Raw genomic sequence first — 13,084 nt, 5'->3', positions numbered from 1 at the left:
GGAGTGTCACGCGTTTACCTCCTTAACTCGATTTTCTGCTTCCTTCACTCCTCACTGCCCCCCCCCCCCCTCCTCTCCATCCTCTCCATGCTCCGTCACTCCTTCAGAGAGCGAGGCAGCTGACCGAGTCAGAGGAGGAAAAGTCGAGTTTTCCACCGCGTGAGGCCCCGTTAAAAACACACATCCAGCCGAGAACACATGTTGACATTCCTGCTGCATATCTCAATGATTATTATTTCTTTCAAGGCCCCAAACTGTTATTAGAGCTTTAAAATAAAGCTTACTTTATAGGATCTGTGTGGGTGGAGAGCTGGGCGAGCGGGCGCATGCAATGTCTGTGTGTAAACATGTGTGTGTGACTGTATATTTGTGAATGTGTAAAAAGTAAAAATGTGTAGCAGTAAAAAGGGACCTCCTACCTGCTGGTGTGTTGTTCTGACTGACTCTGAATGGCTCATATCAATACAAAGTGTTTATCATCATTAGATTAAACAAACAATAACAATAACTTGTATAAAAACACGGCTATTCCCTCGTCTGGAAGTTTGAGAACTGGTTTTTGATTAAAGGCCTAAAATGAGGCGTGGTGGTTAACACAAGATTAAGAGATTTTAATGTTTTGGTCTATGACATAAATTAAGTCAGTAAATAACCCACTGTGACATCAAAACTGTGCCTGCTAACAACTGAGAATACTAAACCTAATCCCTTCAGGTTGAATGCAACAACTTTATTATTTGATTTGATGTTAATGTTGTGTTTTTCCATTTCCATTAATGCAACTTTAAGCATCCTGCAAATGCATCGGCTAAAGACAGTTCGCCTATACTTGCTGACATAAGTCTATAGTGTTAAAACACAGCTAATGTCCATTATTCATACCATTGTAGACAAGTCATTTGAACATTTTCTAATGCACCATCAAGTAATCCAAAAAACCACAGCAGCCCATTACACTTGTGGTGTCTTTTTTTAGGCAATATTTCCCAAAGTCCATTGGCTACTCTCAACTCCACTGAGAATGAATCAATCACTGGAGCGCTCATGCCAAGCCAGTGTCCTTATTCATTCAGCCACTGAATTTCTCTGTCTTTATTGCACGACTTTAAATCCTGTGTGTGTCTGTGTGCCAGGTATTACGAGTGCGAGCTCCAACGCAGCTGCTCCGACCAACTCTGCTGCTTCTGACTTTAACAAGCTGCTTTAATGAGCTCCCGTCCTGCAACACACTCGGCTGCCCGCATACTCAAATATACACAGTCACAGGAAAACATGCCAACTCAGGCGAGGACGCGTACAGACTTTCATAGCTGTAACATGCAAATAAACAGTGATGCCCACCCTGCATGAACAGACGCACACACTAAGACGTTAACAAATAGAAAAAGTTACCCAGCATGCACGGCAGCTTAGTCTAGCCTTTAAGGACAGCCTCAAGGTGTTGCTGCTTTTCACTGGTGGTGTTAACTGTCATCTCTGGGCCAACGCAGACCCAAAGCCAAACCATGAAAGAGATTTTTAGTTTTATTCAAATGTCAAAAAATCATAATGATTCCAAGCCGCAAATTGTGTAAAAAGTTTTTTTAAAGTTTTACAGCAAAGGGACCTGACGACATCACCTGCCCCAGTCACAGTTTCTCTCAGTACCATCACGCAATCTCTTCCACAGGCCTCCTATTTCCTAAATAAGCACACACGTAAGCCTTGTAAATTAAATCCAAGAGATAACCAGCAGTTAAAGCAAGGGACAGAATGTTCAAGATACAAAAAAAGACGTCGGAAAATAAAAAAAAATGTGTGACGGTGAAAAAACAAACAGCTTTCTTCCGTGTGAGCAGTGAACGCAGCGCATGACAACTCATCCTTTTCAGTAATTGAAATTGAAATGAAATGTAGCACTTTCCTATGTTTTTACTTTTTAAAGAGAAAACACATGGTTTATTTTGTGAAATGACATTCAATTTAGCCAACAGCAAGTAGGAAACTCTCAGCTGCCTGGTGATGTCCATCCAACACACTTTTTGAGGGTTCTTGTTGTGAAATGAGAATCAGCCGTATCATACATGTTTTGTCTTTCTTAATTGTCTGTATTTTGTTTACTTTCTTAAACTTCGTCAATACGCCCTGCGCTCTGTGCATGTAAGAGCTTATAAGACCAGGTGTCATAGCCATAATGCGTAAAAAGAGATAATTGAATAGATCATTTTAACCTAACTTTTGGCCATTTTGACAGCCTTAGAACATGACAAGGCTTTAAAGCTACACTCTTTCCCAAATGACGCCTCTTTTGGAACCAGAAATGAGTTACCATTTTAGCACTTCAGGTTCCCTCATCTCAAAGTACTTAAAAAAAATTACTTTTTGATTAGATTCCCCAAATTAGGACTGCAGTTTAAAACAAACTTACAAGATTTTCCCGTTTTGTTGATCACCATAAAATACCTCAGTTAACAGGCACTGGAGAACGTCTGAAGCTTTCACGTGTGTTTAAAACATTGGTTGCTAATAAGTGGCTAAATGACCCGGAACATTAGCCTCCTTTAGCTTAGCGATGGTGACGTGAAGTCATGCGACCGTGATGTTATTCGTTTAAAGTATATTCCTTAAGCTTTTTACATCTGGGGATTGCATTTATGTGTGTTTTCCAAAGATCCTTTTTTCTACAATGTTGCAAATCTAATGGAAAAGATATTTTGTTGTCGAGGGGAGCTTACGAAACTAACTTCTGTCTCGGCTTGCAGAAAAACATAAAGATAACAGTCTCCTTCAGACTTTGAAAACAGAGTAGCAAACCAATTGTCCTTGTCCTACTGCTGCCCCTGCTCCTCTCCCAGAATGCTTCATTGCTATGACAACCGGCCCGTTGTGTTAGTGTGTCCTTGGCGCATGGGGAGGCTCCGCTTTAACAGGGCCGACACTTTAAACATTAACGGCTGGCCTGTGAAGCTGGCAAACAATGGACAACCAAACACATACATGCACACAAAGAACCTTAAAACACATAAAAAACACACACTATAGTCACACACACATACAGTCCCTGCAGTGCTGAGTCATATTTACAACAGGAGCAACAGAGCCGATCTGCCTGTCCTCGCTTTAAGAACCCACTGAAATACAACCCTCTGTCACCAAACAGGAAATAGGACTCATCCAAAGCCCTGGTAAGAGAGGAAGCCTACCAAACCTCTCCTTAGTGTAAGTGAGACAGAGTGAGACAGGGAGAGAGCCAGCTCACTGCCAGCTTGGCGTTTCCCCCTGCGGCTGATTAGCCTTTCACGCAAGCCTCTGCGAGATGGATTTGGACGTTTAATCAATTTGCTGCGAATGTCCCTGTGGTTCAGTGGAACAGGGATGAATAGGAAAAACTTATTTTTTTGGAAAAGGGTTTCTCGTTTTGTTTCTCTTAAGGCCCCTACACACCAATCTGACACCAAAGAACACGTCCCGACGGACCCGACTGTTGTGTCGCCTCACGTCTCCTGCGTCTTGGCCAACAGTCGCACTGGAACACACCGCAAAGACTTCAGCCGACGGCCAAGTAGCACGTACGAACTGCGCATGCGAGAGTGGCAATAACTCTCCTTACCAGCAGGCGGCGGTAGTGTGTATTCGTCATTCAAAAGAGGCAACAACCGGAAGACAGACTGCGTGATACACCGAGAGAAGAAGAACAGACTGCGTGATATAAACAAACAACAAATAGCGTGTGCGTTCCATTTTCACTTAAATGAAATCTCAGATTTGCCTTCTTAATAGTTTGTTTGGGTCCCTCACTTCCGTTTCGCTTCTCATGCACTGATTCGCTAAGCTGAACAGCCAATCAGAGTGATTTCTTTAGCCGACGGCCTTTTACCGACAGCCTACCGGCGAAAAGACACGACGGTGCGGGACACACCAATCTGAGTAGGGTAACACAACGCTCATCGACGGCCAGACATCTATCGATGCCGAAAATCGGCCCGGTGTGTAGGGGCCTTTAAGGCTTGTCCCAGATTCACACACAGGCACGAACAAGTTTATATACACACACACTTCCATAAAGTGACCCGACAAGCTTTCCAACAAACACACAACAAAGAAACGTGTGTGTGTGTGGTCTCACCTTAGCCAGACACTGGGGGTGTGTCTCGTGAAGAGCCAGGCTGGTCAGGTTGGACAGGGTGGTCTGGTCCAGCCACTGATGCCCCCTCTCCTCCTCATCCTCCTCATCCTCCTCTTCCTCCTGCAGCCTCCTCAGGACCCCCTCCAGAGCGAGCTCCCTCACCTCATACTGCGGTGCCTTAAGGAGGCACTGAAGGAGCTGGCTCTTCAACTGAGGGCCCCCCCACAGCTCAGGGATCTCCACGCTGGCACTGAGGGCCACCTGAGCCAGGCAGAGCAGGCACTGGGTGCTGCCGGGCCCCAGGGGGGGGGAGGAGGGGACGAGGTCTGAGGCCATGATGACGGAGAGAGCGTCCTGACGGAGATCACTGACCTCTGAATCTGAGAAGCACACACAGCTGAGTGTTAGCGATCTGCAGGAGGTGGTTAGTTATTTATGGCATGCTTCGGTATCTGTGTCTATAATGCATCCAAAGAAAACGTATGTGTTATAATTTGCTTACACCTACAGTTAGTAGCTCAAAATGCTTTATGAATTGTCATAACAGACTATACATTTTTTATAATGACTTATAAGGTCAACTTCATAATTGCTGGTCCCATACTGACATGTTTATCATCCATTTGAATATGATGCAATAATACTCCAAGTTGTCATCGCTAAAATACATTTTTTATGTTTACATGTTGTTCTTGCATAGATTTAAAGATATTTTTCTCATAATTTATTGCAAACAATGACAACTTACTGTAACTGATAATGACATTCTAAAGCATTAAAACAATATAATAATGCATTACAAGTATGTAAAATTATAATACACAATGATCCTTGCAAAATAAGAATAATTGGTTAACAGTTATGAAGCATTATAACCCTGAAATCGTATATGTAATGATGAAATGCTTTATAATATGCTGTGTAGTTATGTTTAGGATTATTGTTATGAAGCAATATGAACATTTATGAGCGCTTATAATGATAATTATACAGTGCTGAAATCAGAGGCAGTTTAGACATCCACATCAGCATAGGAAGTGTTCTGGCAACACTTGTGTTACACATTTTTGAGAATCTTAACTTTTTCGGAACAAAAGTTGAAAACAAACTTATGAAAGATTGCAAACAGTAAAAATCTCCTGTATTCATTAAGAATAATTTCTGTTATGCATTAATGTTATTTTAGCATTATTTTGTTGACACTGCACATCTTTAAATCTTTGCCTTTTAACGATATCAAAGACTATATATTTTAAAGTATACTCTAAGTTTACTTATTGCAAAGGCCATTTAAACCAGTGTAATTATTCAGAGTACATTGTCACTAAAAGTCTCCAATGCAACCCCCCTGGACGGGTCCAATGTGTGACATTTCCAAGACACTTTCACTTCCAACTGTCTGAACTAAATGGCGTCACATGAACATACAGCAGAGCAAGGCTATTGCGATAATGTGAAGTCTGGCCTACCTTTTGGGAAAACTATAATACATCGCACCTGCTTCCATTCAGGATTAATAACGTTTTCGCTTATTTTGGCTCTATTATGTCTGGCGATGTACGTTAAAACAACATCTTCATCAAGTTTATATAATGAAATCCCAGCGGCTTAATTTCTTCAGACGTGTCCACTGTCCAGTCCAACAAAACACACACACACACACAGACACACAGCGGCTTTGTGCAGCGGACAACAGGCCGGGCTCCTGTGTTCCTTTCTATTTTCACTTTTATAGGAAAGGCTGCGTCAGTGTCTGTTTGGAAATGCCCATGTCCGTGCCAACCCCACCACCTGTGAACATACAGTCTCATAGAGTGATAAACACACACACACACACACTTCCTCTGAAACACAAGTATTGTCCATGAGGCAGGGCAGCTATAGAGTAACCCAATGCCATTCTAAAGCTGTGCTCCTCCCTACAGTATTGCTCCACACAGACCCTGCTTTGACAGCCAACTCAATTAGTTTAACACACACACACACACACACACACACACACACACACACACACACACACACACACACACACACACACACACACACACACACACACACACACACACACACACACACACACACACACACACACAACACACACACACACACACACACACCACACACACACACACACACACACACACACACACACACACACACACACACACACACACACACACACACACACACACACACACACACACACACACACACACACACACACACACACACCTTATGAAACCCGGTGCAACTCAATCTGGCCCTACAGCGGCACTCAAAACGTGGCCCTTGACAAAAGAGCGGGAAATGCCGCATTCCTCCAGAGATGGGCCGGGTTACTGTGGAGACGGGCCAGGTTACTATGGAACCTGATCCTCAAAGGGGGGTCCGGGGCCAAATAAGCATACCCTAATGGTTATAATGGGGGGGCAGGGGCACAGTAATGACACCGATGATGAAGGGAGGAGGATGACTGAAGGAGAATGGGAGCGTGTCAAAGAGAGAGCGTCTGTCTCTGTCACGGTAAAACGTCAAGTGTGTGTGTGTGTCAAAGAGTTGTAGAAACAGCATGCTACCATTAGCTTGTCACACACTGGTACAGTTAAATGTAATGCTACGGTTCTGATTCATACCTGATGATGATGTGTGTCAGACAAAGCATTACACACAAGAAAAACACTTAAAGGGAGCAGATCAAGAAAGGAGGCCCAAGAAATACTTTCTTTCAACTGAGTCCAACTGCACTCATTAGAGAGGGAAGGGAAGACAAGTTGAATAAAAGACAGGGAAAAAACCGAAGGAAATGGGGGAGGGAATAAGATAGTTAAAAAAAGGAAAAACATTATTAGTCAGGATGCAAAGCTGTTTTTTTATGATGTCTTTATTGAAATAGTATGTGGAGAAAGGGGGGTTCCTTTAGTAAATGAGAGGCGTTCCTGTGGGGGTCGATTCTATGTGATTCTGATCATAAACAGCCATTGTTCTTCCACAGCTGTGTTTATTTAAATCTGTGTGTACAACACTTGTGTCTCTTAATGCTGCTCGTGTGCGAACCTGCACCTGGAGCGCGTCCACACTCCATTAAGTTGTGATTACTGTTTGATATTTCGGGATACTGGGAGGATGAGGGCTGGCTCGGTGGATTACTGTGCCAGCAGAGAGTTGAGATCTTGGAGAAATGTTTGTGTAGCTGCACGTCTCAGTGGGGGGGGGGTTACATATAGCGGGGGAAAGGCTGTTGCACAGATTTATAGACTGCTAAGAACACAGCTGATCTCTCTCTAGGCCAACATTTAGGCTTTACATTTTTGGTCAGGACTGAAATATCTCCACAATTATTGGATGGATTGCCGTTAAAATGTAGTCCCTACATTCATGCTACCCTTAGGATAAACTGCCCTGTTTTTATTGAATAAGTTTAGAGCCTCCAACAAACTGTTCATTCCTTATTGATGAACCAGCCCACAAAGGGTATAATAATGACAACCACACTGTACTACCAACAGTCCAGAACGCAAACACATTCAGAAATAATAATGATAAATATTCACCAATAATTCAAAGAAACGCCAAATAATGTTCCGATGATTGACAAATTATAGCATTTTAAAAGTTAGCAGGTTGATGTTAGCATTTAGCTCAAAACACCAATGTGCCTCAGTGCAGCCTCAAAGAACTTCCTCTACATTATTTTGAATGTTAATGCTAAACATCCCATGCTGCCAAACCTTGATACAATCATGTAATCACATTACTAAAACTGAGCCAATGCATGATTAAATAGAATGTACAGTGATTAAAGCACTGACATGGTTTACATGAACCTGAATTCGAGATGTTCAGAGGGTAAGTGAGGTAACGTACAGGAAACTTCTTCTAGTTCCACAAAGTGAGAGGACAGTAAAAGAGAATTCTGCTAGAATGCTCTTGATTATACACACAACTATTCATCAGGTTCATTGTGCAACCTCCCTGGAATCAAAACATGGAAATAGGTCAGACTTTGGGTGGAAACATGCCTCATTAAACTAAAACATTTGTCAAGGTCTGTGGATGTGTTCATTTCACCGTGCAGTTTTCCTGTTTTAGTAAAGAAACCTGAGACTTGAAAGAGACAGCCTCAACCTGGTGTTGTTGGCCTGGGTAGATGTCCACAATGAAAACAGTACAGTACAACTGCATTCTGTAATGACATCTATAAAGCACACAATTAAGATAACAATTCTTTCTATAAAGTAATGCTTTAGAGATTTAGATGCATATCATCTGTGGGTCACATGTTCAGGGGAGATTAGCACTTACCTTCCTCTAAAGGTAACTATGACATCTGGTTTGAATGAACTTGGTCCACATTTAAAGTTAGTGGTTTAAGATGGTCACTGAACTAAGTTTGGATGGAGGATGGAAAGTGAACACGCTGGTCCAGAGAACACTTAGTAGGCCAAAATAAACGGTCACTTAACAGCCAAGTCCATTTATTTTAACACCTTGCTTTTTGAAGAAATGTCACTGGGAATTGAGTAAAAGACCATGTGCGATGCTTGAACATGTAATATGGTTTATGTGATTGTGTTGTATTGAGTGAATAACGAGGTACCTAAACACAAGTTGGTGCTAAACTCAGACAAAAACAAATGGATTCTCTTCATTGGGGATAATCATGCAAAAACATTTGACATACATTCTGCTAATGGCATTATCCATAGAAAATGTGCCATAGTAGAATGACCTTATCTGGCTGGACAATAATAACTTTAAGCTTCATATTAAAACTCTATTTACGAAACTGAGAACAAAAACTACTGTCCTGATTTTATGGTGGAAGTTTGTAGCTTTACACAATGAAAGAAGCCATACACAAATAATGTTTCACTTTTTTTAACATAGAGAGGGTTAGAATAGAGTTAGGGTTAGAATCTGGTTAGGGTTAGGGATAGAATCTGGCATCTGTGCCCCTTTCCCGGGGTCGACCAAAAAACACTTTGTCAGATCCATTTTCTTCACCAATTGCAACTTAAAGCAAATGAATGCACCAAAGTTGAAATAACAACTTCCCAAATTGGGATAGGGGACCATCCAAGGAGCACAGGATGGAGAATTGGATTTGGCGCAGGTCTATCATTGTTAGTTTTATCTGTTTTGGATTGCTTGTGTCTAATATATGGAAAAGCTAGCGACTCTAGATTAAAATCATTGGGAGCTGTCTCTCGCTCAGCCCTAACTGTTTATCCTTTCAGTATGTGCCACTGCCATCTTCCAAAAGGTCGGCTGGCCATTGTTGCCAATGAGTCGGAGCCAGCATTGCTTTTTATTCATCTATAAATCTTTAATACAGTTGGTTCACATACTCTTGGAAATGTTCCACTTTCCACCATCCAATACTAAATAGGAAAAATGTCATTCTCTTACGATGCACTTTATAAATGTAATCTACCAAAATCATGAACGTGGACTCTGTGACACCACCACAGCTGTTCAAAGGCCTTATTTCAGATACTGTTTGAACAGATTGTGAATTAATTTAACTGCCTTTTTCCCTGGTGTATTCTACCTATTTGTTTTTATACCTCACTGTATTATCTCTGTTTTATTATCTACCCCATAGGTAGATTACTCCATTAGGCTATGATCCATTGTTTTTATTGTTAGCTTTTTTGTTTGCAACATCCTTTTAAATGAGAATACCTCCTCAATGGTCTTTCGAGGTAAAATAAATAAATGAATATGTTTGTATTGTAAAGGAAAAGTATTCTGGGTGAGTACTTGGGTGTAAGTGTGTTTGTGTATCAGAAAGGTCACTGTTTCTCCATCTGTAGCGTCCACAGTGCACTCAGAGCTGGCAGTAAAGACACTTTGCTGCGTCAAGCTAGAACCTTGGCGAGACGCTTACATGCGCTCTCACACGCAAGCACACAGCTGGATTTCACATCAGCTTCCACCTTCATTACCCAAACTGTGAAAAACAAGCCCCAGACGCTAAGTGTGTGAGTGTGTGTGTCTGACAGTGTGACCTGCTTCTCATGATGATTGAGCTTTACAATATGCAACAAGGTCCCTCCCTTCCATTAGCCCAAAAGCTCTTTGCCTCCATATATCCTTAATATATATATGACTGTACATGTGTTTGTGGGTTACTCGTTGTCCTAAAAGAGATATAAATAACAGCAAGCTAAAAAATGACGACTTTCTCTTACAGTAGCTGCAAGATTCCTAAATTAATGGGGACGTTTTACGACTCAAGTGGCCACATTAATGTTAAATGATACTGCAGATTGTCTGACAGAGGCAGACATCCACAGTGTTTAAATTAAAAGTGTTTAACCTGTTAAGCCCTGAGCCTGTTTTTCAGGTCTCAGGCTCGAAAATGACATTCCCAGAACAAATGACCATATCTTCCCTTCTAAAAGGGTTAAATGAATAATCTTTCTTCTCAAAGTAATGATAAACCTGTGAGTTGGATGTAGAAAAGTCAGAATCAATATAGATGTTTTTTATTTTAAAGAAAATTCAGATTTTACATAGTAAAAAACTGTAAATTATAGTGTCCGTCCAGAAATTCTTTTTTACTTATAGTGAAAACTACCCTTGGATGATGGTAAGGTAGACTAAAAGCTTTAGGAATCCAAAGTACAACATATAATAAGTACCCTATATCAAGGTTGATGCAAAACAAGTGACATTTGACCTTTTTAGAGAGATTTAGCAAAAAGAAACCACTTCTGGGGTCATTTGGGTGGATTTTCCATATCTCTGGCCCCCCTTGCTCGATTTTGATGGTTGACACCTCTTTCTGACCGTTAGAGCCAATAGAATCGAAGGGGGAGTCCCCCACACACACTCATTGTGAAAGAAAAGGTGGAGGCTTTGCGCATGTAATTTTGCATTAGAGTGAAGCTACAGTCTAGCTCTGACATCTAGAAACGTAAAAGCATGGATTATCCGTCTGTTTGCTCATGGATGATCAGAAATCATTTAAAAGGGACACAGACACATTGGATTAACCTATGGATTAACTTCAGCAGCGTTTTTATCGTTTTAATGCCATTGAAGACCACTTTGGAGAGACTACAGAGCCAAGGTAAAAATGTTAGCATTTTTAGCTACCTAGCGTCACCTGTTTTGATGTCTGTTTTTGTTTATAACGTCGCAAATTCGTATAATTCAGTGATAATGTGGGTACCCATCGATTCTGTGTCACCTCACGATGTGAATCGATGTCATGGATGTGGAGAAGAGATAAATAATAAGGTTTTGTGAGTGATTTTCGGTGCAGTAATCTGTTTTTCGCTCGTTGCTAATTCAGAGGCTCAGTGTTAGCATTGTGGGTTTTCTTTTGAAAAAAAAAAAAAAGATCAGTTAGATGAGTTTCTTCCTGTTACATGGATATAAAACATTCATAGTTTATTAAATGAACATGCCCTCAGACACTGTTTCCTGCAAGATGTTGCGGCAGTGCCCCGGTACCGGGGTCTCTCGGGCTTAACAGGTTAAGCAGATAACTCCTATTTGGCACCTGTTGCTCTGGAGTAATCTACCAATCAGAGGTTCAGTGGTCCGATTCTTAGACCGTGCAGTAAAGATTTCACAGTGTCCTTGGGCAAAATACCTAACCCAGATAAGTGTATAAAAGTTGCTATGTATAAAAAGCATCAGCTGAATGACATGTAATACCTTATTTATATGAATTATACATTTGATAAACTCAGCACTTTCTTCAGATGAAAGTCTGTTTTACGGGGTTGTGTTTTTCCCCAAAGGGAGTAGTATCCTGTAGTATTTCATAGAGGAAGGAGTTACTCTCTTGACATCACATAACAGCGGTTTGTGCTTAATTTCCCCAAAAAGAAAGCGCACAATTTATTTTGTGTGAGTTTCCAAATATGGAACTACATGGTTTACCAAGCTGCCAGCGAACATTAATCTCATGTTGTTAATTATGGTAATACGCTCTTTTTTGTGTACTAGGACAGATTTAAGTTAAAGGATACAGTTGGATATTTTCAAGTCCATCTATTTATTTTGTTGTTATTTTCTCCACTTGATCACGCCAACACAAATTCCTAAAAATAACTTTTACAGTAAGGTTTGACTTTCTAGTCCGTCGTAATCTATTTATTACCCATCATTTTTTTAACAACAAGACCTATTTCAAAGCATTACATTGTTAAATTAAATTATAAATATAGAGAACAAGCTTTTACTTTATAAGGGAATGGCGATAATATACAAACAGACTTTGCACTAATCTTCATGTCAACACAAACGAAGCAGATGAATGATTTTTTTCCTGCTGTGAGGGTTAGGCCATGCTAGAAGACGATTCAAGACAATTTATCTTCCTTATTATACGAAGTCTTCAGCCCTAATCAAAGCTGACTAAAGTGACATGACATTCAATAAATGAAGCAACATTTACAATATGAAATTTCTGATTACAAGTGTTCTTCAGCACAATAAACTTTGCAAAAAGACATTAACCAGGAAATGAAATGCCTGAGAACATAATATTTTAACATCACTATCACGCTATTGAAGATTCCAGCAAATATACCAATACTTTAAACATTTGTGTGTGATTCTTCCCTTTCTACTTGCGTCTACTTTTTGCTACTCTCCTCCTCAGGCCAGCTCTTTTTACTGGCATGACTGAAAAGCAGAGAAACGGAAGACTGGCGGAGGTGGAGATTAAGCAATGGACGGTGGGGGATTTTTTATGAGTCCGCGTGGATCAAAGGGGCTGAGGCAGAGAAATGCACACATGCACACACAAAGACCTGTGTTCAGGCCGACAGGAATTGGCTGCTGAATGCAAAGTTCCTACTTGATGCAGGGTGCCCGTTGAAAAAGGGAAAAAAGAGGTTGAAAAAGCTGATTGTTCACCTCCTTTACCCCGGGTGCCAAGCCCTCTTAAGAAACGGCTGTTTTCGTATGAACTCGCCCAACCTGTGGCTTTTTAACTCGACATCTGATTTGTTTGAA

The 13,084-nt window shown here is 41.0% G+C and overlaps 1 protein-coding gene across 2 annotated transcripts in view; it reads right to left on the bottom strand.

The window, feature by feature from the left end:
• Positions 1-13,084, bottom strand: part of thada (THADA armadillo repeat containing) — a 110,474-nt gene that overhangs the window by 24,465 nt on the left and 72,925 nt on the right. For both annotated transcript variants that reach the window (XM_034122636.1, XM_034122637.1), the window contains one exon: positions 4,106-4,485. In XM_034122636.1, the coding sequence (XP_033978527.1) occupies positions 4,106-4,485 (380 nt within the window). The remainder of the gene's footprint in view (positions 1-4,105; positions 4,486-13,084) is intronic.

The sequence above is a fragment of the Trematomus bernacchii genome, unplaced genomic scaffold (genome assembly GCF_902827165.1).
Source record: "Trematomus bernacchii unplaced genomic scaffold, fTreBer1.1, whole genome shotgun sequence".
Lineage (NCBI taxonomy): Eukaryota > Metazoa > Chordata > Actinopteri > Perciformes > Nototheniidae > Trematomus > Trematomus bernacchii.
This window is presented reverse-complemented; position numbering and strand designations above follow the sequence as displayed.